Here is a 19,851-nt window from a genome sequence, read left to right as displayed (position 1 = left end):
GGACCTACGGAGCCGCCTATACCGAGTCCGGAAGGAACGAGAAGAAGTGGCATTGCAAATGGACGCCGTACGGAGGAAGCACAGTGAGGAAGAGAATGCCAAAATGGTAAGCAAGCAAGCAGATTACCAGATATACCCTAAGCATTGCTAACAAACTCTCCACTAGGCCCGCTCAACCATCAACAACTCCCTCCACAGTCTGGATCTCGCCCTCGAGCGCAGCCGCAATCGCCCCGTCGACGAATCTACCTCCCAGAACCCCGAACCTTCCTCCACAGCCGGACTGGAGTTCCTTGTCCGTAACGTTGCGGAGAACGTGAGCTCCATCGCCCCCGGAGCTCAAGGCGGTCTGTTACATCAGATCAAGTCATTCAACGCACAGCTCGAGGCTACTGCGCGGAGACTTGAGAGTTGATTTATTGATAACTCGATATGAGTACTTGTCTAACCTCTTTATTCATATGTTCGTTTGTGTGATGATTGTAAAGCTGTGTCTGTGTCTGTGTCTGTTTTGTTTCGAATAAATACCCCCGGCATTGTTGTCTACGGAGTGAGGGTCATGTTCTTTGCTAGTTGGATAGGAATGAATCAGAATAAGGATAATGGGATCAAATGATGATGGATAGATACATCCAGCTTTCCGTATCTCACTAAGCCATACATCACCACCATACAAACTACAGCACAATAAACAATAAAGTAATCAATCACCTAGACTAGTAGATACCACCACTTACCAACAATTACATCCTCATCGTCATCACCATCATCACCTCAAACCCCCACAAGATAATAAATTAATCAAACTAAGATAAACACCTATAACTAAGCAACCCGCAAATAACTTATCATTTCCACCCTCCTCGGCCTAAGCAAAGACCGAGCGAAGGGAACAACCGGTCTCCGCCCGTAAATCCGGCAGAGTACTTAGTACGTAGCTACAAAGTAAGGTTAGTTAGGTTGTTGCATTTGTCAGCTAACGTAAGCCCATCCATGTGGCCGCCACCCGCAAATTCAACCATATGTGGGGCTGAGAAGAAATTCTGCAGGAATTGTTTCTTTTGTCTAGTAATGTTTAGTCTGAGTCTGGTTAGTGCTTATGTGTAGATTAGCAATTGATAGATGGGATTTTTGGGTAGTTGGTGTTTCTATCTATCTTCTATACTACGATTCTATGTTTTCGATACGGTATGTATGTCTGAAAACTAGATACGTAGAAAGGGGTCCATATGATCAATATAATGCTGTGTGTTGCTCTTGTGTTTGGTTCGGATCAGAATGTGCCGATGGATCCGTGGAGAGAAAAAGAGAAGTTCATGCAGGGTCTTCTTCCTTCGTTGTATCAATGTCAATGTCAACTCCGGGAAATAGTTCAATCTCGTTGATGATAGATTAGGATATATTCTCGAAGGATTTTTGCCTAACTAAATGTAGATTTGACTTTGTTTCAATCCCTCGAATTGTATGTAATCGCAGCGATGCTACGCTACATTCCCATATCGTCTCCCTGATTATAAATCCAAGGTGTGGATCTTCTCTCCATCTGGTTCCATTAATTTTTTTTTTCTTCTTTTTTTTCCCTTTCCCCTTTGACCCCTTGTATGGTTATGGCGTGCCACAGGGGATTAGTAGTTGTTTCCAGAATAAATATGGAGCCAGTGTGGCCCTGTCTTTGGGGATATATAAGTAACAGCTTTCATCTCCTCATTCCTCTCTTCTCTTCTGTATCAATATACAAACCTTTCTCATATAGAACAGTCGTTCATATAGACCATCACCAGCATCATCATGACCAAGTTGTTCTCCCCCATCCAGGTCGGCCGCATGCCCCTGGCCCATCGTCTCGCCATGGCTCCCATGACCCGATTCCGGGTCGACGACAACCACGTCCCCCTTGACCTTGTGACGCAGCACTACGAGCAGCGTGCTGCTGTCCCCGGAACCCTCTTGATCACCGAAGCCACCATCATTGCACCCAATGCTGGCGGATTCCCTAATGTTCCCGGCATCTGGAACGATGCGCAGATTGCGCAGTGGCGCAAGGTGACCGACGCCGTTCACAAGAAGGGCTCGTACATCTACATGCAGCTCTGGGCCCTGGGTCGCGTCGCCAACCCGCAATTCCTGAAGGCCAACGGCAATTATGACGTCGTGTCTAGTAGCCCTGTTGCTCTCGACGATGGCCCCGTTCCTCGCGAATTGACCGAGGCGGAGATCCACCAGTACATTGCCGACTATGCGCAGGCAGCGAAGAATGCCATTGCCGCTGGATTTGACGGTGTCGAGATTCACGGTGCCAACGGGTACTTTATTGATCAGTTTATCCAGGACACCGTTAACAAGCGTACCGATGCCTGGGGTGGAAGCGTTGAGAACCGTTCCAGATTCGCTCTTGAGGTTATCCGTGCTGTGTCTGATGCTATTGGCGCGGACCGCACTGCTATCCGCTACAGCCCTTTCAGTACTTTCCAGGGTATGCGCATGGATGATCGCATTGCTCAGTTCACACACCTGGCTGAGAAGACCGCCGAGTTCAAGCTGGCCTTTGTGCATCTTGTCGAGCCACGCATCGCCGGAAATGCTGAGAGGCTGGCTTCGGAGGACGATTCTCTGGATTTCTTTGTTAAGGCGTACCGCGACGCTAGCCCTCTCGTTGTTGCCGGTGGCTACAAGGCTGATTCGGCAAAGGAGGCGGTTGATGTGCAGTACAAGGACCACGAGGTCCTTGTTGGAATTGGCCGCCCCTGGACGGCGAACCCCGACCTGCCGTTCATGATCCAGAACAATGTTCCTCTCCGCCCTTACCAGAGAGAGGTCTTCTACTTGCCCAAGGACCCCAAGGGTTACGTTGATTATGACTTCAGCGAAGAGTTCAAGGCCATCAAGGTTGCTGCTTGATCGCGTCTGAGATTGTGATTCAAACTTTTGTGGCATGATCGTTGAGCGCTTGCATATAGTATATTGATTTCATTTGTATATATCATAATAGACATGACATTAATCTTCTTTTTAGCTCAGTGTTTATACTGTAGACCATGTTAGTACCGCTAAATTTACCAAAAAGATACGCGCTCACTCTAAACTCAAGGTTCTCCTTGTCTGTAAGGTCCAAAAACTCGGAATTCTCTTCATGTTGGAGCCCTGCACACTTTCTATCGCGTCGTCGGTTCTCCCAGATGTAGTAGCACTTGAGAGCCACGGTGAACACTATCGCAACAGAGACAGTGGCCACAATGGCGACCTTGGCTGGCATGTACTCTGGCTCGTCCTCAGTGCGAAACGACAACGGGCCTAGAATGTTACCCAGACAGAAGGCCATCAGGACGATTGCATTCATAGTCACTTTCTTGGTATGACCGGCGACATTCGCGCCGACGGTAGAATAAAGCAAGGGAAGTGCTGAGCCGACGCAGTTGGTCAGGTAGTTTCCTGCCAACTTGGCGCCTTTGTTGTCACTCGGAGCGAATGCCATGAGACAACCTCCAAGGAGTCCAGAGCATAGAATGCCAATGATGCAGAAACACCGCTGGTCGAAGCGGCCTGCCAAGTACGTACCGAGTAGGATGCTTATCACGCTGACGACACCGCCCGGGATCGTGAGTAGCTCAGTCTCCTTGGTATCAAATCCGAAATTCTTGATGATCAAGGCCGAGAAGCTGCTGATGGCTGCATTACTAATGTTCCCCGATGCAACTATTATAGCGATCAGGTAGGTCTGAGGGTCTTTGAAAGCCTCGAAGAATTGCTCCCTTTTGAAATGCTTGTTCTCGATACCCGTCCGATTCTCGCGAAGACGCTCAATTACCATTAACTTCTCTTCATGGCTGAGGCGGGACTTCATAGGATTGTCTGGGAAGACAACAATAACCGTGATCCCAACTGCAATAGTAATGAGCCCGAAGATCAAGAACATGATCTGCCAGGAGTAGAACTTGTCTCCTTCGTAGAAAAGCAGCCCGTATGCAACGAGGGCGCCTAATATGGTCGCGGTACCTGTGCCCAGGTACCAGAAACCGATGCGCTTAGGTTGTTCTTCACTAGGTTAGTGAATATGAATTGATCAGCGGGGTTTATTGCATACCGTTTCTCTTGTACCACATGGAGGTTATCAGAATCAATCTAATCTCGTTAGGCAAGTCCTTGCTACGCCAGATGGTGTCTTACGCAGGTGCTACAGCACTTTCAAAACATCCTAGGAGCACTCGAAGAACGACAAGTCCGGGAAAGTTCTTCGCAACACAATTCAGAGTTGTCAAAAGGCCCCATAGGGTCACTTATTCGTCAGCATCGCCAATATGGGATTATTGAGTGTCTTACCATTCATTCCCAAGTACTTTGCAGTTGGCAAACGCTGCATGAAATACCCAGTTGGAAGTTCAAAGAAGAGGTATGATACGTAGAATGCCAAAGCGAGGTTTGAGAATTGGTCTGTCCGCATGCCAGTGTCATCAAGAAGGCCCATGACCGATGCATAATTGACTGCAATCGTTTAGCTTCTGGGTCGAATAGAGCACGCTGTCGCGACACACTGACTTAGAATTTTGTCTAGGTATTGCAGAAAGTAGATCGCCCACATTAAGGGCACAACCATCCAGTCGATCTTGCGAACCAGCCTTTTCTCATCGATATCAGAGAAAGTTGCCACCTCGCCAGCATGAAGGTACTCCAATGCTGCATCGGCCTGGCCAAGGGATACATGACCGTCGACCTTCGATTCGGTGTCAACTGCACTTGTGGCGACCACCTTGTCATCTTTTCCTGATATAGAATCTGTCATGGTTTCAACCATATTCCTCGTCTGATGGTCCTCAATGGTTGTACGCGGCTCGAGATTACTTTGGCAGAATATGAGGTACTTCACAGGTGAAGCCATTTCCCTGCACCTTTCTTATACCCCACTGGCTCTCAAGGATTGAACTGCTATCGCCTCGATAACCATGATATGCTTGTGCAGGCGCCTGCCGAATGTGAAAAGGTAATGTGCTCGGCCGACTGATTGCACATCCTGATTGCTTTAATTGGCCCCCAGGTTTGGTCTTAATATACTAGCGGGTATTTAGCAACAGGACTTGGGGTGGTTTGACCCCTTTGAAGATGGATAACCCCGCGGGCTTCTGTATCAATCAGTATCTGATCAGGCTATCGGAGGATCCGATCCCTGCAAAAGCTCGAAGCCTCCCATATAGCTGAATCTACGCAGCCGATATCGTTGCTTGACTGTGAGTTCTAATAGATAATGGGCAATGAGCCACGTGTGAGCACGCTTGTAAGTCATAGCCAGCTTTGAGTGACAGCTGGCCAGTCGATATCAATCAGCATCACCTGACAGGCAGCGCGCAATGCACCTTCTCTTTGAAGTTAGTCAGGAAGTAAAGATACTGGTAGAGATTGATATCACTGATAAAGACCCTGAATGTCAAGACCATCAGGATGATCGCTCCAGAAAGAGAAGGTCGTAAGCCGGATTTCACGGGGATATCGTGTCTGCAGCTTATCAACCCCGCACGACGCGAATCTGTCAAGATAATGACAGACACCTTATCACTCTTCGACGCATCGCGTCCTCGGATCTTCTTTCGACAAAAGTCTAGACTGCCCAGCTACCAAGTCATGGCTCGATGAGATTGTGGTGAGGACCATCTGGGTGCGACGCGACCGAGGTAGAGCATAACGGCAATGCAGATGAATCAGAATGCATGAATGCAGCCATAGCTTCTATGCTGCTAGTCTGTCCTCACTTCTGTTATGATTAGTATGCTTTCAGAGTCATCGTGAAGCAGTTCGCCTTCGCGTACTCGCTTCTACAGAGCAAGATCACAATCGACGCAGCAGTTCCCAGCAGATACTATTGTGGCAATGGTATGATCTATGAAAGCATCTTAATCTGCATCCTGAGCTGCGCTGACTGTGGGAGAGTAAGTGAGCAATTGAGAGAAGAGAGTTGCGATCAACAAGTGGCAGTATTGATGGTCGGCGAGTTCTTGCTTGTTTTGGCTGGTTTGTTTTCTGGTTGACATGCACGTGCTGCATCAGCAAAAAGCAATGAGCACTGCAAATCCCGATCACTGCAGCTCATGATCTTCGGAGCAGCATCTGGTCTATCAGCAGATTTGTCATTTTGCCATCAGTCAACATGCCACTATCGAGTCGGTGAAGCGCGTGAAGAACGACAGTTCGTCTCGAAGACTTCTCAACACCCCGCCGCTTTCCTACTATCGAAGGATAGAGCCGAGGAATCCACTGGATTCCACTTGGACCCTCGATAGTCATTGACGCCAATTTGGTGATGGCGCTGCCTCTGCTGGCGAGGAAACCGGGAGGATGCCAGACCGCTTCTTCTGTAGATCTTCCTCCCCACATCAACAAACACCATCACTCGATCCAACCATCATCCCACCAAAGATCGTCACATACGCCGGCTGTGATTGACTTTGAACGAATTGTGACTATGTTAGCTTGCCACCTGGTTGGCATGTTGTGATGGGGCTAAGATAGCCCGAAGGCGCGTGGGTGAAAGACAAAGATCTACAAGGCGTCGTGCTTAGACGGCACGGGATTCTAGCAACCCATCTAGCCATCTACTGACTAGTAAGTGAAGATTACTTGCTGTTTTTGCTTTGTTGCATGAACTATGGAGCCGTGAGCATTTGGACTGAATTCTACTTTCGCTTCAGATTCGAAGATTCTACTCAATGTGGACCGGCTCAATCTGGCCACGGACAAACCCGGTTTCCTGCTCCAGCCGCCTACTTTCCCCAACCTCGATACAATGGCCATTGTCCAGGACCTACTCCACCAGCTGTAACTCAAAAATGGGCGTAGCAGAGATAACGAAGGTGGAAGAAGAGCAGAAAAACGCACACACAAAAATTGCATCATTGTTCAATATCGAGTGGGTTCTAAACCTAGAGCGAGCAATACGGCAAGTGTACTATCAGAAGCAGTGCCGGGACTTCTGGAACCGTCTCCCAGCCAGTCATATCCGAGAATTCAAGTTACCGCATCTCCGCAGGCGGGGACCAGGCTTAAGAAGGACAAAGAGAGACCTTCGACGAAAAAAGCAAGAAGAATATGAGAAAGTGGAATATCCTCCAAGCTACAGTGGACCCTAATACGAGTCCTTCCAAATGTGGCGCATAGCTTCTTGGAAGGAGAGCTCCAGATTTATTCGAACTTGAACGTAAGACTTTGGTTTGTTTCTCCGCTCCGCCGAGCCGAGGGTATAGAGCAACACGTCTCATCATTTGTCATTTGCCCAGGCAGGATCTATACCAAGCCACCTCTACGGATGGCCGCGGGGAACGGGAAATCCCCAGACCCCAAGAAGAACCCAAGGATGATGGCCATCCACAGCCCAATTTCCAGGGTCTCGGTACCAGCAGCGTGGATGTGGAACCGACCAGACAACAAACAAGGGCGGTCCGGACGCAAGGAACATCATCCACGGTTTGACCTTGCAAGTGCTGCTCTACTAGCAAGTCTCAGAAGCTGTGCCCGATGTGTCATTCTCTGAATCCGTGAGATCACCCGTAACTAGCGAAATTAGGCGTCGGCAGCGTTAGAGAGCATCGTGTCAGCTCGATCAGCAATATCAGATTCAAAATCCCCTCCCTCCGATAAGCCGTCGATCCCCCTCACTTCTCATCATCCCGTGACCTTGTGCAGGCTGTCTACCCCAACATACATGCAATCACGATCCACGACCGTGCCCATTGCCCATCATCAATAGTCAGATCCTTTGCCCAGACAGTTGATCGTCGACAGGGTCATACTCATTTCAAGTGTGTGACCCGTACCAAGATGCAGTGAGTGGATGTCCTTCCCAAAGTAGCATGTCTGCACACAGGGATATCCCTTGAACCGTAACCGAAAAAGAAAAGAGGAAATGCCTACCAAAGCATACGTCTCAAGCAAAAGCAACTCCTCCGCTGCATCTACGAGTCCAAATTTGGAACACAGTGACGTGGACCACTAACGCACCAGGATCCTGCAATTCCCCCGCAGAACCAGCAGATAGGCAACCAAGCAGATACTCCCGGGATTAAGCAATAGAGCTAAGTAATGCACCACGTGGGTGTGCACATGTACATGGTACATATTCTCCCACCCATTTTGTGTGCTTATTCTGTGTACCATGCGGAGAAATAGTACTTCTCCGAGTGCCAGTGTATGCAGGATTATTCCCCTCATCTCTGCTCACACATCACAAAACATGATGTTCATATCCATGAGGGGTAAGTAGGATGCAAGATACATACACAAGCTGCATAATAAATCCCATTAATAGAATCTAAACAAAACACCAGAGTGCAAGTCACACATGTGATAAGAAAAAAGAAAAGAAATAGACCGAAAATTAACATTCAATAGATTGGAAAAATCTTCCGTCACACGGACATATACCAACTGGAAATATATTTATCTTTTTTTTCTTCACTTGCCCGATGGAGTTACATCATACTACAAAAACCTTTTTCAAACTCAAGATAATCAATAGTACTACCGTACTAAATAGTAGATAGTAGATAGAACCCGATCAAACTTTGAATCCCTACAAGGCATGATAAACCTAGAATAGCATTTACAATAGTACTACTATTACTTAGAAAATATAGAATTGAATTGATGAAATCGGTCAGATGGGATCTTCACGATCTACTCTGTACGAACAGGGTTTACCATGACAATCACACATTTCCTCGTATGTATTCAACCTGATCACAAATAGCCATGAAAATAAGTAGAAAAAAGAAAAGAAAAGATATCATCCCTCCAACATGCTCAAGACGGAAAGAAATAATACTGCGGCCTATTCCGACATGATGGTCTAAGCTTTACGTGTGCTTCTTCCTCCGACTAACTACGTAGTATAACCCAACTGATGTATTAATTTCCCACAAACAACAAACCAACCCAAACTCATCTCCGGCAAATAACACCCTACTATCCTCCCATTAAGGGTTCCCATAAAACCACAACCTGGACCAGCAGATAGATTACCTACATTAGTGTACTCCGTACTCCCTCCGTTAAATGAACATGGTAAGCACTAAATCACTCACACACACAGACATCCATCCTACTAAGAGTGTGAGACACATCCCGACACTGGTAAATTGCTTCTCACGCCTAATTCTGCCTAGACCCAATAACTACTACTAGTACGTATTAATTGAAGGTGTGTGTGTGTGTGATGATAATAACAATAATAATAATATATTGTAATATAATAAATAATAATATAAATGGGGACTACTGCGTAATATCATATAATAAGTAGCCTAGCCAAGACAAGACAAGACAAAGAGATGATGGATTCGTGCACGTGCAAATTGCCTTACTACTAAGCTTAGGCAGATATCATTTTTGACTATGGAGATGGATGGATGTAAGTTAACTAGCTAACTAACTACTTATCCACTGTTAAGCAGGCATATGAAGCCATCTTCCATTCCATCCCATCGTGGGTACACCGCACGGAGTAGGCTTTTTGCATTTAGTGAGATGGAGTAATTGCCGGCCCGGGATCCCGTAGGCTGAAGATGGGTGTGTTCCACTGTCCACACCATCATCGCTTCTCTTCTCTACTACTACTTATTCTCTCAGGCGAGTCCATATCCATCCATCTATTTAGTATCTACAAGTGGCGCCATCAGTAGAAAAAAAAAAAAAAAGTCTTGGGCCCCGCCGCACAAGCTGAACTGAACTGAACTGAACTGAACGAACCGCGACCGAGCTTTTTCGCAAAGAAAAAATCTTCCTATTTTTTTTTTTTTCTCGCAAACTTCAGATAGGTGGATAATTTATTTGTTGGGACAGGGATTGCAGGATGATGAAATGATTCGTTGAAAGTTCATTTCTTGGCTGCAGGATTTAGTGCCATGACCGGACCACGATCTAGAGCGGAGCCAAAGCGCGCAGCGCAGGTTTTGAGTAGTCCAGTGAGGGAGGGAGGGAGTCATACGAGGATTGAATTGGACTGGACTGAACTTGTATCTATCTAGACTAGTAAGTAGATACGGATTACTACGGCGTGTTACTAGGTTGGTTGGTTTGGTGTGGCTCCGTCTTCGTGCAGCGACCTGCATACTGGTCTCGCCCTGCAGAGCATTTGCCGGCAGCAGCGTCGTCGTCTTCGCTAGGAACAAGCTTCCCGGTCGGAGACGAGGAAGTCTTAGGAAGGAATGGGATGCAAACTAGACTAATCGCTCTAGAAGCAATTGGCTTCGTCTGTTGCTGGAGAAACGCCGCTCGCTCGCTCGCATTTTGAAGAAAACCCTGCAGGAAGAGGGAAGAAGGTTTTGTGTGCGTCGTACCTGGCATGCTGGCTTGCTAGGCTAGCTAGCTTAGCTAGTAAGGATGGTAGTAGGGATAGCAGAGAACAAGAGAGAAATTTTTTGACGGCTTACTTACCGACCCGAACTCCGTGGCTGCCGAGGTACGTACGTACAGAATAGGGAAAGGGACAGGGAAATAAAATATAACGGAAATAAATAAATGAAAAAGCAAGTATTGTGCGAAACTAGTAATGGCTAAAGTGAAAGCAGCTCTTTGGCTAAAATGATTACTGAGTAGTATACGGAGTATTATTGTTGGTATAGCTGTCATGATAAGCTCGAGGTTCATTACTTTTTGACAGCTTTGCTTTTCCACCTTCAAAAGACCCGACTGATTAACTATCGAATGTTTAATTTACAATCTGACTAGCTTAACGGACATTTGCTCAGGGATTACCCTCCTGTCAGTGTCAAAAGTGTCAAAGGGGGGTTCATTTTAAATGACGATGAGCAGTGGGAGACTGGGTCCCGGGCCAATTTGAGCTTGTTCGTACGCCATCAATTGAGGCTGTGGACGGGAGAGCAGGCAGGAGGGGAGGAAGAGAATAGGGGGGAGGAACTGGTAGCTGCTTCAGGGAGCCAACTCGGAGACGCGGCTGGCGACGTTCCGAGTTTGAGCTTGACACGAACAGGCAAAGAAAAGAGAGAGTGAGTGAGAGAGAAAATCGGCGACGCGGCAGAACGGTCGCCAAGAGGCGCTCCAAGTGGGGATGCGTCCCTTTGTGCCGCGACGAAACAGACCGAGAACGGAGTCTATCCCCAAACCTCTCTTATAGATATTTACTGGATCCAGAATCGTTGGTTCTGTCTGTCTGTCTGTCGGGTGGCATCCGCCACCGCCGCCGCACACGGGGAATCTACCCATCTGGAGCCGATGGGGGTCGACCCAGATGGAAGTGTTCGTCTCGTGTCTAGCAGTATCTAGTCTGATGTAGCATGAAGATAGCTGCTCTCTAGGTTGAATGCTGATCCTGTCGATGGCAACATCGTACTTTTATTTTTTACTTTTTCCATTTTTTTCCCTTCTGGTTGCGCGGACAATGGCTGATAATGTCGCATGTACCGGAATTATGCTCAACGTCACGGCGATCAACGGAGAGAAGGTTCTCCGTAGTTTCCACTGAAAACGAACCGGCTGCTCCGTACAATTGAGTCAGGATACCTATGATAGAGAGTCAGATATTAGATAGATATCCTGCAGAAAAAAAATAATTCCCTCATAAGCAATCTCAAAAGGAAGATTAAGCATATTGAGTAGAACCCACACAGCCGCGTTGCCTGCATCTCACACTGCATCTAGTCAATGTATTAAGGGCGCTTGGAGAGAACGGTATGACCCTTCGGTTTGAGACTCGGAAAGCTTCAGATTTCGGGCCCGGTCCCGTTTTCCCCCCTACCCACACCTGGGATCATTAAGTGATTGCTCAGCAAGCAAGCAGTAAGTAAGCAAAAAAGCAGGTACGGTCGCAGCCGGGTCAGCTAACAGAACTACTAAAGCTCAGTTAGGCACAGGCCCCGGCGCAGGATTAACTTAGCAGTAGTAGAAGTGATGCGAGAGGTAAGGGCCCGCAATCACCGCACCTGCCAAAGCAACTGTACTACTAAACTACTACTTACTGTGTATTACTACTCTCCACCAGTCACCCAGCTAGGACTTCTCCAATGAGCCACAGCGTCCAACTAAAAGTAGACTAACCCTTAGCTTGTATGGGACCAGAACTGGGTCATCTTCGGTCGGGTCACACCTCCTTGCGGCAATGGAGGCGTGGGCTCAGCTTTTCGGGTTAGATGCTACTTGGCCATCGTGCAGTGCATTTTAGATCGGACGGAATGGGAAGGGAACTGCTGGGGTTGATGTTGTCGGATGAATGAACATTTTTTTTTCTTTCTCTTCCCTTGCAACAGATCCAACGATAGACACGAGACATACCGTCACCGCCGTTACTCTGGGTGACGGACGGATGGGATTCAAAAATGAGAAATTCCCATGAGAGTCACATTACTGCCTCAGTTACTTACTAAGTACTTACTGCCCGCTTGGGGTGACATCCAGTAATGGAAGTGACAGCACAGCTTCCGCGGATGATCCGGTTGGAGACTGATGTTCGTATGTAATTAATTTACCCGTACCCTTTTGGAGGAGGGAACAGCCGCACCGTTTGGCGATCGATTAGTCGATGGACTACGAGGGACTTACTACAGAACTACTAGTAGTAGCGAGGGTGGCTGGTAACCGAAGAGAAAGAAAGAAAGAAAGAAAAGGGCCACATCATACGAGATGGCAATCATAATCTATAGAGCCCCATAAATGATATACATAAATATACAAGGATTGTAGAATAATCCAGACCATATGGCATGAGACCTGGAATGTACACAGTGCTTATTATTGCAACTGGTGAGAAAACAAATACTGCTAAGTTAGCAGTCAGTTGGAGCGATACACAACACACCCGTGACCACTCCAGCTCAGCAAGAGAGATACATCCATATTACCGTATTACTGACTAAGGCAGCACTACGGCCGAAGACATCTGATGGATTACACCAATAACAACGCACGCCTCGGAGGTCGAGTCTCCAGTGGCAGCTTCTTACTACGCTAATTGGCTCTTTCCCCAGACCTCGGGCGCCTTTAATCTCCACCTGCCCTTGCTTTCCCCGGGCTTGGAAAGTCAATCGTTCTTAGGCGATACCCGGTCGTCGACTAGAGGAAGAGAGAGAGAGACACACACACACGAAGGATTTGCCATCTGAGAGGTTGTCCGCGTGTTGAGTCTGCAGCCCTTGCTGGACGAATGGAGCCATGTTCCTTCCACCCTGCATTTTGGGGCCCTATGGGGTTATTCCCTCCAGCCCTTTAACCTAGGTAATCAAACAACCCTCTAAGACGATGGCAAAGCCCTTCTTCTCCCCCGCTTGCCCATGGTTTGCGGAAAGTCTAATCCCCCATGCCTCCAATGGGATGTTCATGGACGAATGGAGAGAATACCGCAGAATGATGGAGGATCGGCGCCTCCCTCTTGTCTGTGTCTCTGGTGATGGTGAACGGCGTCCAAGTTCTCGCCAGCGAGACCCATTGTGTTAGCCTGACTTCTAGTCGTCAATTAGGGACATTCACACACACGGGAGTGGCCCGTCAGGTGGATTCCTGCACATCTTTTTAAAAGCCAACGCTAAATTCGGCCGCTCCACTCCTGCGCATCGCCGACAAAGCATGATAAAGTAATAAAAATCATGGTGACACCGTAATAATAAAAATAATAATATGATATAATAACAGCCTAGATTATGCCCCCAAAAAAGACAGATGGGGTGAGGGGAGGAGGGAAAAAAAGAAAAATTTCCCAAATTTTGCTCAGATCAACGCTAACCAACGGATCCCATGGAGAAAATGTCGAATGAAAATGAAATAAAATAAAATGGAGCATCAAAATAAAATAAAATAGAATAAAAAAAAAAGAGGAGAACTTACCAAACCAACTAAAATCCCAGGCTAAACTCAACTAACGGTCCTTCCTCCCAAATCCGGTAGAATTGCTGGCTCCCTGCAACCTTCGCTCGTCCGGGTTGGGTCTCATCCCAAAGTCCGTTAATCCCAGCGAGAAGCACTGTCAGGCCGGGCCACTTCCTATTTCTTATTTGACCGCCGCCTTTTCCCCTCTTCTCCCTTGTCCTCTCTCCTCATTGCTTCTATTTATTCCTCTTACATCTTGCACGGTCCCAGTCGTCGTCAAGATACCTTGCTGATCCGGCCAGCAGAGCTGTGCGCATCATTTTTCTTTTTGAACTCCTCCTCTTCCCCTCTCCGTGGTTTCATATATATTCATCTCCCTCCACCGTCCAGCTAGCTGGATTGCTCTTTGATCTTAAACCATTATAATCAATCTCCCTCCTATACCTTTTGATCCTTGATCGGATTATCTCCACCCTATAATCATCATGTCTGCTGAACACCCTATTGAGAAGGACATGGCTCCTGAGCTCGAGAATGGCAGCAACGGCAGTGCTCCCTTGACCCACGAGTTGACCGCTGAGGAGACCGCCAGAGCTGCTGCGCGTTTTGGCTATGGACCCATGGCTCACGTCAACACCAAGGAGGCCAACCTGCGCCCCTTCGGAGGTGAATTTCAGCCTGGTCTGTACAAGTCGGTCGAGCAGCGCAAGTTCGCCAACCCGGCGCCTCTGGGTCTCTGCGCTTTCGCCCTCACCACTTTCATCCTGAGTTTGATCAACATGGGAACCCGTGGTATCTCTGCGAACAACATCGTCGTTGGTCTGGCTTTCGGATATGGTGGTCTCGTTCAGTTGCTTGCTGGCATGTGGTAGGTACTCCCTGTTGCCACACCCTCGAAATGAAATGCTGATCGTTATTGATAGGGAAATGGCTGTCGGAAACACCTTCGGTGCCACTGCTCTGTCCTCCTACGGAGGTTTCTGGATCTCTTTCGCCATTATCTTGACCCCCGGTGGGTTCGAGATCGAGTCGTCGATTGAATCCGCCGGTGGCGCCACCATGTTTTACAACTCGATGGGACTGTACCTGCTGGTAAGCTTGCTCAATGGCTGGAAGAATGAGCGTCGCGCTAACAATCCTCCTTAGGGCTGGTTCATCTTCACCACCGTCCTGCTGTTCTGCACTCTGAGATCCACTGTCGCCTTCTTCTGCCTCTTCCTGTTCCTGGACCTGACCTTCTTGCTGCTTGGTGTTGGTTACCTGCAGCGGAACTCGGCTGGCGAGCCCAACACCCCCGTCATTAAGGCAGGTGGTTTCTTCGGTCTCCTGGCTGCATTCGCCGCTTGGTACAACGCCTTGGCCGGTATTGCCGACAGCAGCAACAGCTTCTTCATCATCCCTGTTGCTCACTTCCCCTGGTCTCCCACTGCTCGTAGCCGTGCTAAGACCCCCCGTGAGACTGTCTAAGTCAGTCGCGTGGGTTCAGGCCATCGACATGGTCGCGTTGAAAGGAGCCTTTTGAAAGAAAGAGTAATACACCTGCAGTTGTTATGTTTCAGATACCCATTCTAGTAAGGCCATTGCTGCGCGGGGAATGGTCCAGGTTGTAGACCACTCGAGGGTCTTGTGAAGACGTGCAAGCCCTCTGCAGCGGGTCCAAACAATCCAGAGCAGTGTTTTGTTTATTGTGTTCGTTTCCTTTGGGATATATATTATCGGAACCTGGGTAATAATGATGGAGCAGTCCGTTGTCGAGTGCGACGGGCAGGGGACGCGTTGGTTTTGGATGTTTAGTTTTTGTTAATGAAATGATTAACCTTGAATGAATACATGATTTATGTCAGCTTGACCTGAAGTAAATGCTGTTAAACACCTACCTCATTCCTTTGTCAAAGACATCCATCCATCCCCAAGTCCTGCGCAGCAGTCCTGCTAGACCTTATATACCCCAACACAAACAGAGAAAGCATAAACAAGAAAAGAAAAGAAGTATAAAAAAGAAAGCAAGAAACTATAACCTGCACGCAACGCAACACAATGCAATGCAACTCACTCTTCAAACCTTCGAAGAAAAGCTTCAATAGTCAGTAGTAGTAGTAAGTAATCCCCGACCGCACGGAACAAAGAAATAATATCCCGGTCGCTTGACACTTTGTCAACGTTGCGAACTCTCCGACGTCGCACAAGTTGAAACCAAGAATAGGAGTCAAACAATCAATCAAGTAATTTTGGAAGGTAAGTCGGCGGGCCGTTTCCAAGCTGTCAATTAGTAGTTCTGTTCGCTTTTCTTTGTGTAAATATACTTTGTTAGTGTATAGACATGTAGTATAGCAATAGTAGTCGTATCAGTAACCACACCCAATCTGCCCTGCTATGGAACCAGGCTGTATAGATTATAGCTGAAATTATACAAAAGAAACAAGCAGGGACGAAAGAGAAAGAAAGAGATGAGAAAAATAATAAGCGCGCAAGGCTACAGTAGCTAGCAGTGAAACGAAGAGACCGACGTAAGTATTTATCTCTCTTCACACCGACCGACCGGCAGCGGCAGCGGCAGAGACTCGGCAATCGGGCGGGATTCGCTCGGACGGAAATTTCTCGGAAATGTCAGAAAAAAAATAACCTCACTACTTACGGACACTAGTTAGTTCATACTTAGTTGATTGATCCCGAGATCGATTGTCCAATCCGCTGCTGTTGGCTGGGTTCTGCCAATGTGGACTTTTTGAATGTGTTCGTGTAAGTGGATTCTTTCTTTTTCATAGCTTTTCTTTAATCATAATTATTTTTTGTGGTTGTTTTTTTTTTTGTTTCATCGTTTGTTGGTGTGGGAGAGGGTGTGGGTGGTTGGGATTGTGTTATTGGGAGGCGACTGTTTGTTCAATTGGTATGGGTGAGGGATTTTTTGTACAAGGCTTGGTTTTGGGGCTTACTGTCCTGTTTTCGGGCTTGGTTAAGTCGGGATCCCGGATGGTGTGATATTTCGGATTATGACTGATTGGTTGATCATCCTGTCTTCATGATCGAGAGGATCATGTGTGGATAAGTAGTAGAATTGTGGGAATTGTAACGATTGCGGCAGCTTTGTCATATATACCATATCTCATTAATATATCATACATGCCACATGAAACATGCGATCAGTCCTATGTATGAGTCTTATGTCGGGTCTATATACATTCGTGCGGTGCGCGGAGCTTCATCTCAATCTCTTCCCATAGTTCTCGTAGCGGAGTCAGGTAACTCCGGTCCGCATAGAAAAAGCCTAGAAGTAGGGCTCGGAGGTCCTGCCACGAGTGGATGCTTCCGTCTTCTCGAAGTACCGAAACAAGCTCGTTCACGAAAAAGGTCCGCTCCGGTAGCAGCCGCGAACTGCACGCCCCGATGAACAGGATCCAGATCAGCACATCCCGGCACAGTTCAAAGTATCCAGCACTCATCGTGCTTTCCAGCGCAAAACGAAGCGCAGTCACCGGTTTGGGGAACACCGGCGCGATGTGCGGGTAGAAGCCCCAAATGACGGTGTTATGGAACACCAGGCATGCCAGCCGAACGCAGCCTTCGATGGTGGCTTCCATCTTGATTTCACCTGTCGCCGTGTACCGGTCCTCATGGAGGGAGTATTCGACGTACAGGACTTCGGTGTTGAAGTAGTCCTCCGTCTCGTCGTCAAAGTCTTGGTATTGCGTTGTGCTCTTGATCCATTCGCAGTACCACGTCAATGCGGCCAGGTCATATATCATCTTGGACATGGCATCCCCAAAGATGCCGGGTATCTCAATTAATTGTGTCAAACGCGTAGCTAAAATTAGTAGATCTTCATTAGGAGGCATAAGCGCCAATTGCGAGGGACGGGCGTAACGAATAAAAGGGAATATGGGCTTGGTGCCGGCCATGCACGCCACACGGATGTCAGTCCTACTCGAGTCAGTCCCGGCCCACAGACTCCACCAAAGCTTGGGTTAAACTGACCATGATATCTGGAATCGAACGTCGGGCGGTACATCCGCGAAGGTTTTCCTCATGCCTACCATCTGTCGGAGACCGGCCAGATGGATTTTGAGATAGTCGGCATTGCCAGATGCAATCTGACCAGTTAGCTAACCTCTTACATAATGGTTCAGCAGTACTAACCTCAATAGTCAAAAGGATTGACACGGCGGCAATCAGCTGGTCACTGGAGGCCTTGATCGGATCCGATAATCCCTCGTTAACTAGTTTAATCGTCTCACCCCGATGGTGGAACGTGTCCAGAAGTAGCACGCTAGAACGCCGCTTGTTGGGGTCTGTCAGCGGGAGCTCCCCTGCTGCCAAGGCGGAATTCGATGCGGCTACACATATACAAGCATGCAATGATACCGGATCTTGTTGAACCAATGCGGTCCAGTGATCCCGTAACTTAGGTCCATACCGGCGCTGCAAAGGATAGGCCTGCTGAGTCAGGTCGAAGACTGCAGAAGATCGTTAGAACTACGTCTTTCAAAGTCTGTTGCAAGTCAACCTACAGTGCTGAAGATGTCGACACATACGGTCCGACATGACCGTATGCATTGAATTGAACGGGTCGGTAGCACCGCCCAGATAAGCCCACGGAGTTGCGGACTGCACGGGTGCGAGAGCATTCTGCGAAGGAGTGCCGACGCTGTAGTTGTCCACTGTCTCGGCAGAAACAGATGGATAACTGCCCGCGTCGGTGACCACCAGCTCTTGCTGCGGTACTTCCTTCTGTCGCTGTTCGGGCGACGATGAACCAGAGGATGATGATGGAGAAGAGGAGGGAGAATCAGAGACGATCCGTGTGCCGAAGGAAGAGGATTCGGTGACACTTGGTTTCGGGAAGGATCCGGCAGAAGGGGCCGAAGAAGACGGAGCTGCAGCTGACGAACTGGAGGCTGTAGTTTCCACCGGCTGAAAGGCAAGATGTTTCCAGGTTTTGCTCTTGTAGCGTTTCGTGTTTTCTAGCCGTTTCTTGCGGTTGTGCTCGGACATGACATGGGAACGAATGCGCTTGAGTGTCTCCTCCCTGGTACCTTCGGACACGGACTGTGGATCGGTATGCACCCAGAACAATGTCGATTTCCCCGCGGCGGCATTGTTGGACTTCCGCGATTTGCGGGGTTTCGTGACACCATTCCTGTTTACATCCTGCCGGGTAGATTCAGTGGTGAAGGTCTGCGCGTCGGCATGGACGGGGGCCGGAGGTATTGATTGCTGGGGCGGCGGCGGAACAGGGCCATAAGCAAGCGGTTGGCTGGATGTCGAGATCGGATAAGAGTAGGGATGATGAGGATGTTGATAGGTATTATTATTAATCGTGACTGGATGGACAGCAGTAGTGGGAGAGGCCCAAGCAGCTGGTTTGCTCAGCACAGGCAAGACGTGCTCGTGGTCGGTGGCCAAAGAGCGCGCCGTTGGCTGATAGTGGTGGGAATTTCTAGCGTCCATCGCACGCGCGAGTCTAAAGTATTATTCACAGATCCAGCTGGCGATCTTCATCGACGTTCATCGTTCTAGAATGGGCGAAAATCGAACGATAACCGTCTAGGCGGAAGGGTGGGAATTGAGGATGATTGAGAGAAGAATCCGGGGGGGAAGGATGAATGAACGGAGGGAAATGCTGAATGGTCAGCACACTGCCCTTATCAGGAAAAGCCCATCTCTCGGAAGGTGGATGTTCAAGGAAGAGGTGGAAGGGAAGGATGCCGGAAGAGCAGTTAGTGGTAGTACTAAGTAAGTGATAGTAATAAAGAGGGAGTGAGAGTGAGAGAGTGATTGGGGAAGGGCCGATGATTGATTGATTGAGTGGGAGGAGGAGAGGGGCTGCAAAGTGGAGGGGACAGGGACCTCGAATTGGGTAAGGCCCAGCGAAGAAAAAAAAAAATTGAAAAAGATAAAAAATTGAAAAGGAAAAAAACAGAAAAGATCAAGCAGCCAGTTGAGGAGATTTAATTCCTGTTCCTTGTTTTCCCTTTTTTTTTTAAACCCCCGTTCCTTTTTCTTTTCCCTTATTTTCCTTCCCGTTCTAATTTTCTGCTTGTCTGGACGCGTAGCCAATGA

At 48.1% G+C, this 19,851-nt stretch overlaps 6 protein-coding genes across 6 annotated transcripts; 3 read left to right on the top strand and 3 right to left on the bottom strand.

The window, feature by feature from the left end:
• The first annotated feature begins 1,585 nt into the window (after nt 1-1,585).
• Nucleotides 1,586-2,996, top strand: BO87DRAFT_377503 (alkene reductase). Its single transcript, XM_025623572.1, has one exon. The coding sequence runs from the start codon at nt 1,789-1,791 to the stop codon at nt 2,896-2,898; it is 1,110 nt and encodes a 369-aa protein (XP_025478820.1). The 5' UTR covers nt 1,586-1,788; the 3' UTR covers nt 2,899-2,996.
• Nucleotides 2,997-3,014: 18 nt separating this feature from the next.
• On the bottom strand, nt 3,015-4,777 carry BO87DRAFT_397879 (putative MFS transporter; the record flags this gene model as incomplete). Its single annotated transcript, XM_025625342.1, has 6 exons — nt 3,015-3,026; nt 3,077-4,032; nt 4,082-4,119; nt 4,165-4,273; nt 4,318-4,479; nt 4,534-4,777. The coding sequence occupies 6 exons, from the start codon at nt 4,775-4,777 to the stop codon at nt 3,015-3,017; spliced, it is 1,521 nt and encodes a 506-aa protein (XP_025478819.1).
• A 1,357-nt stretch (nt 4,778-6,134) lies between these two features.
• Nucleotides 6,135-6,484, top strand: BO87DRAFT_377502 (uncharacterized protein; the record flags this gene model as incomplete). The annotated part of the gene is made up of 1 exon (XM_025623571.1): nt 6,135-6,484. The coding sequence occupies exon 1, from the start codon at nt 6,287-6,289 to the stop codon at nt 6,479-6,481; it is 195 nt and encodes a 64-aa protein (XP_025478818.1). The 5' UTR covers nt 6,135-6,286.
• Nucleotides 6,485-10,768: 4,284 nt separating this feature from the next.
• Nucleotides 10,769-13,417, bottom strand: BO87DRAFT_397878 (uncharacterized protein; the record flags this gene model as incomplete). Its single annotated transcript, XM_025625341.1, has 10 exons — nt 10,769-10,845; nt 10,922-10,955; nt 11,011-11,258; nt 11,629-11,730; nt 11,975-12,017; nt 12,462-12,529; nt 12,572-12,629; nt 12,665-12,702; nt 13,077-13,172; nt 13,315-13,417. 10 exons carry the CDS (start codon nt 13,415-13,417, stop codon nt 10,769-10,771), a joined length of 867 nt encoding a protein of 288 aa, XP_025478817.1.
• Nucleotides 13,418-13,852: 435 nt separating this feature from the next.
• BO87DRAFT_87045 (acetate uptake transporter family protein) lies at nt 13,853-15,305 on the top strand. Its single transcript, XM_025629642.1, has 3 exons — nt 13,853-14,662; nt 14,718-14,886; nt 14,941-15,305. Exons 1-3 carry the CDS (start codon nt 14,280-14,282, stop codon nt 15,259-15,261), a joined length of 873 nt encoding a protein of 290 aa, XP_025478816.1. The 5' UTR covers nt 13,853-14,279; the 3' UTR covers nt 15,262-15,305.
• A 1,573-nt stretch (nt 15,306-16,878) lies between these two features.
• BO87DRAFT_377499 (uncharacterized protein) lies at nt 16,879-19,716 on the bottom strand. Its single transcript, XM_025623570.1, has 4 exons — nt 18,300-19,716; nt 17,929-18,245; nt 17,767-17,882; nt 16,879-17,712 (listed from the first exon to the last, which is right to left on the bottom strand). Exons 1-4 carry the CDS (start codon nt 19,237-19,239, stop codon nt 16,965-16,967), a joined length of 2,121 nt encoding a protein of 706 aa, XP_025478815.1. The 5' UTR covers nt 19,240-19,716; the 3' UTR covers nt 16,879-16,964.
• Between the last annotated feature and the right edge of the window lie 135 nt (nt 19,717-19,851).

The sequence above is a fragment of the Aspergillus neoniger genome (assembly GCF_003184625.1).
Source record: "Aspergillus neoniger CBS 115656 unplaced genomic scaffold BO87scaffold_20, whole genome shotgun sequence".
Taxonomy (NCBI): domain Eukaryota; kingdom Fungi; phylum Ascomycota; class Eurotiomycetes; order Eurotiales; family Aspergillaceae; genus Aspergillus; species Aspergillus neoniger.
Note: the sequence above shows the minus strand (reverse complement) of the source record. Positions and strands in the feature narration are given on the sequence as shown.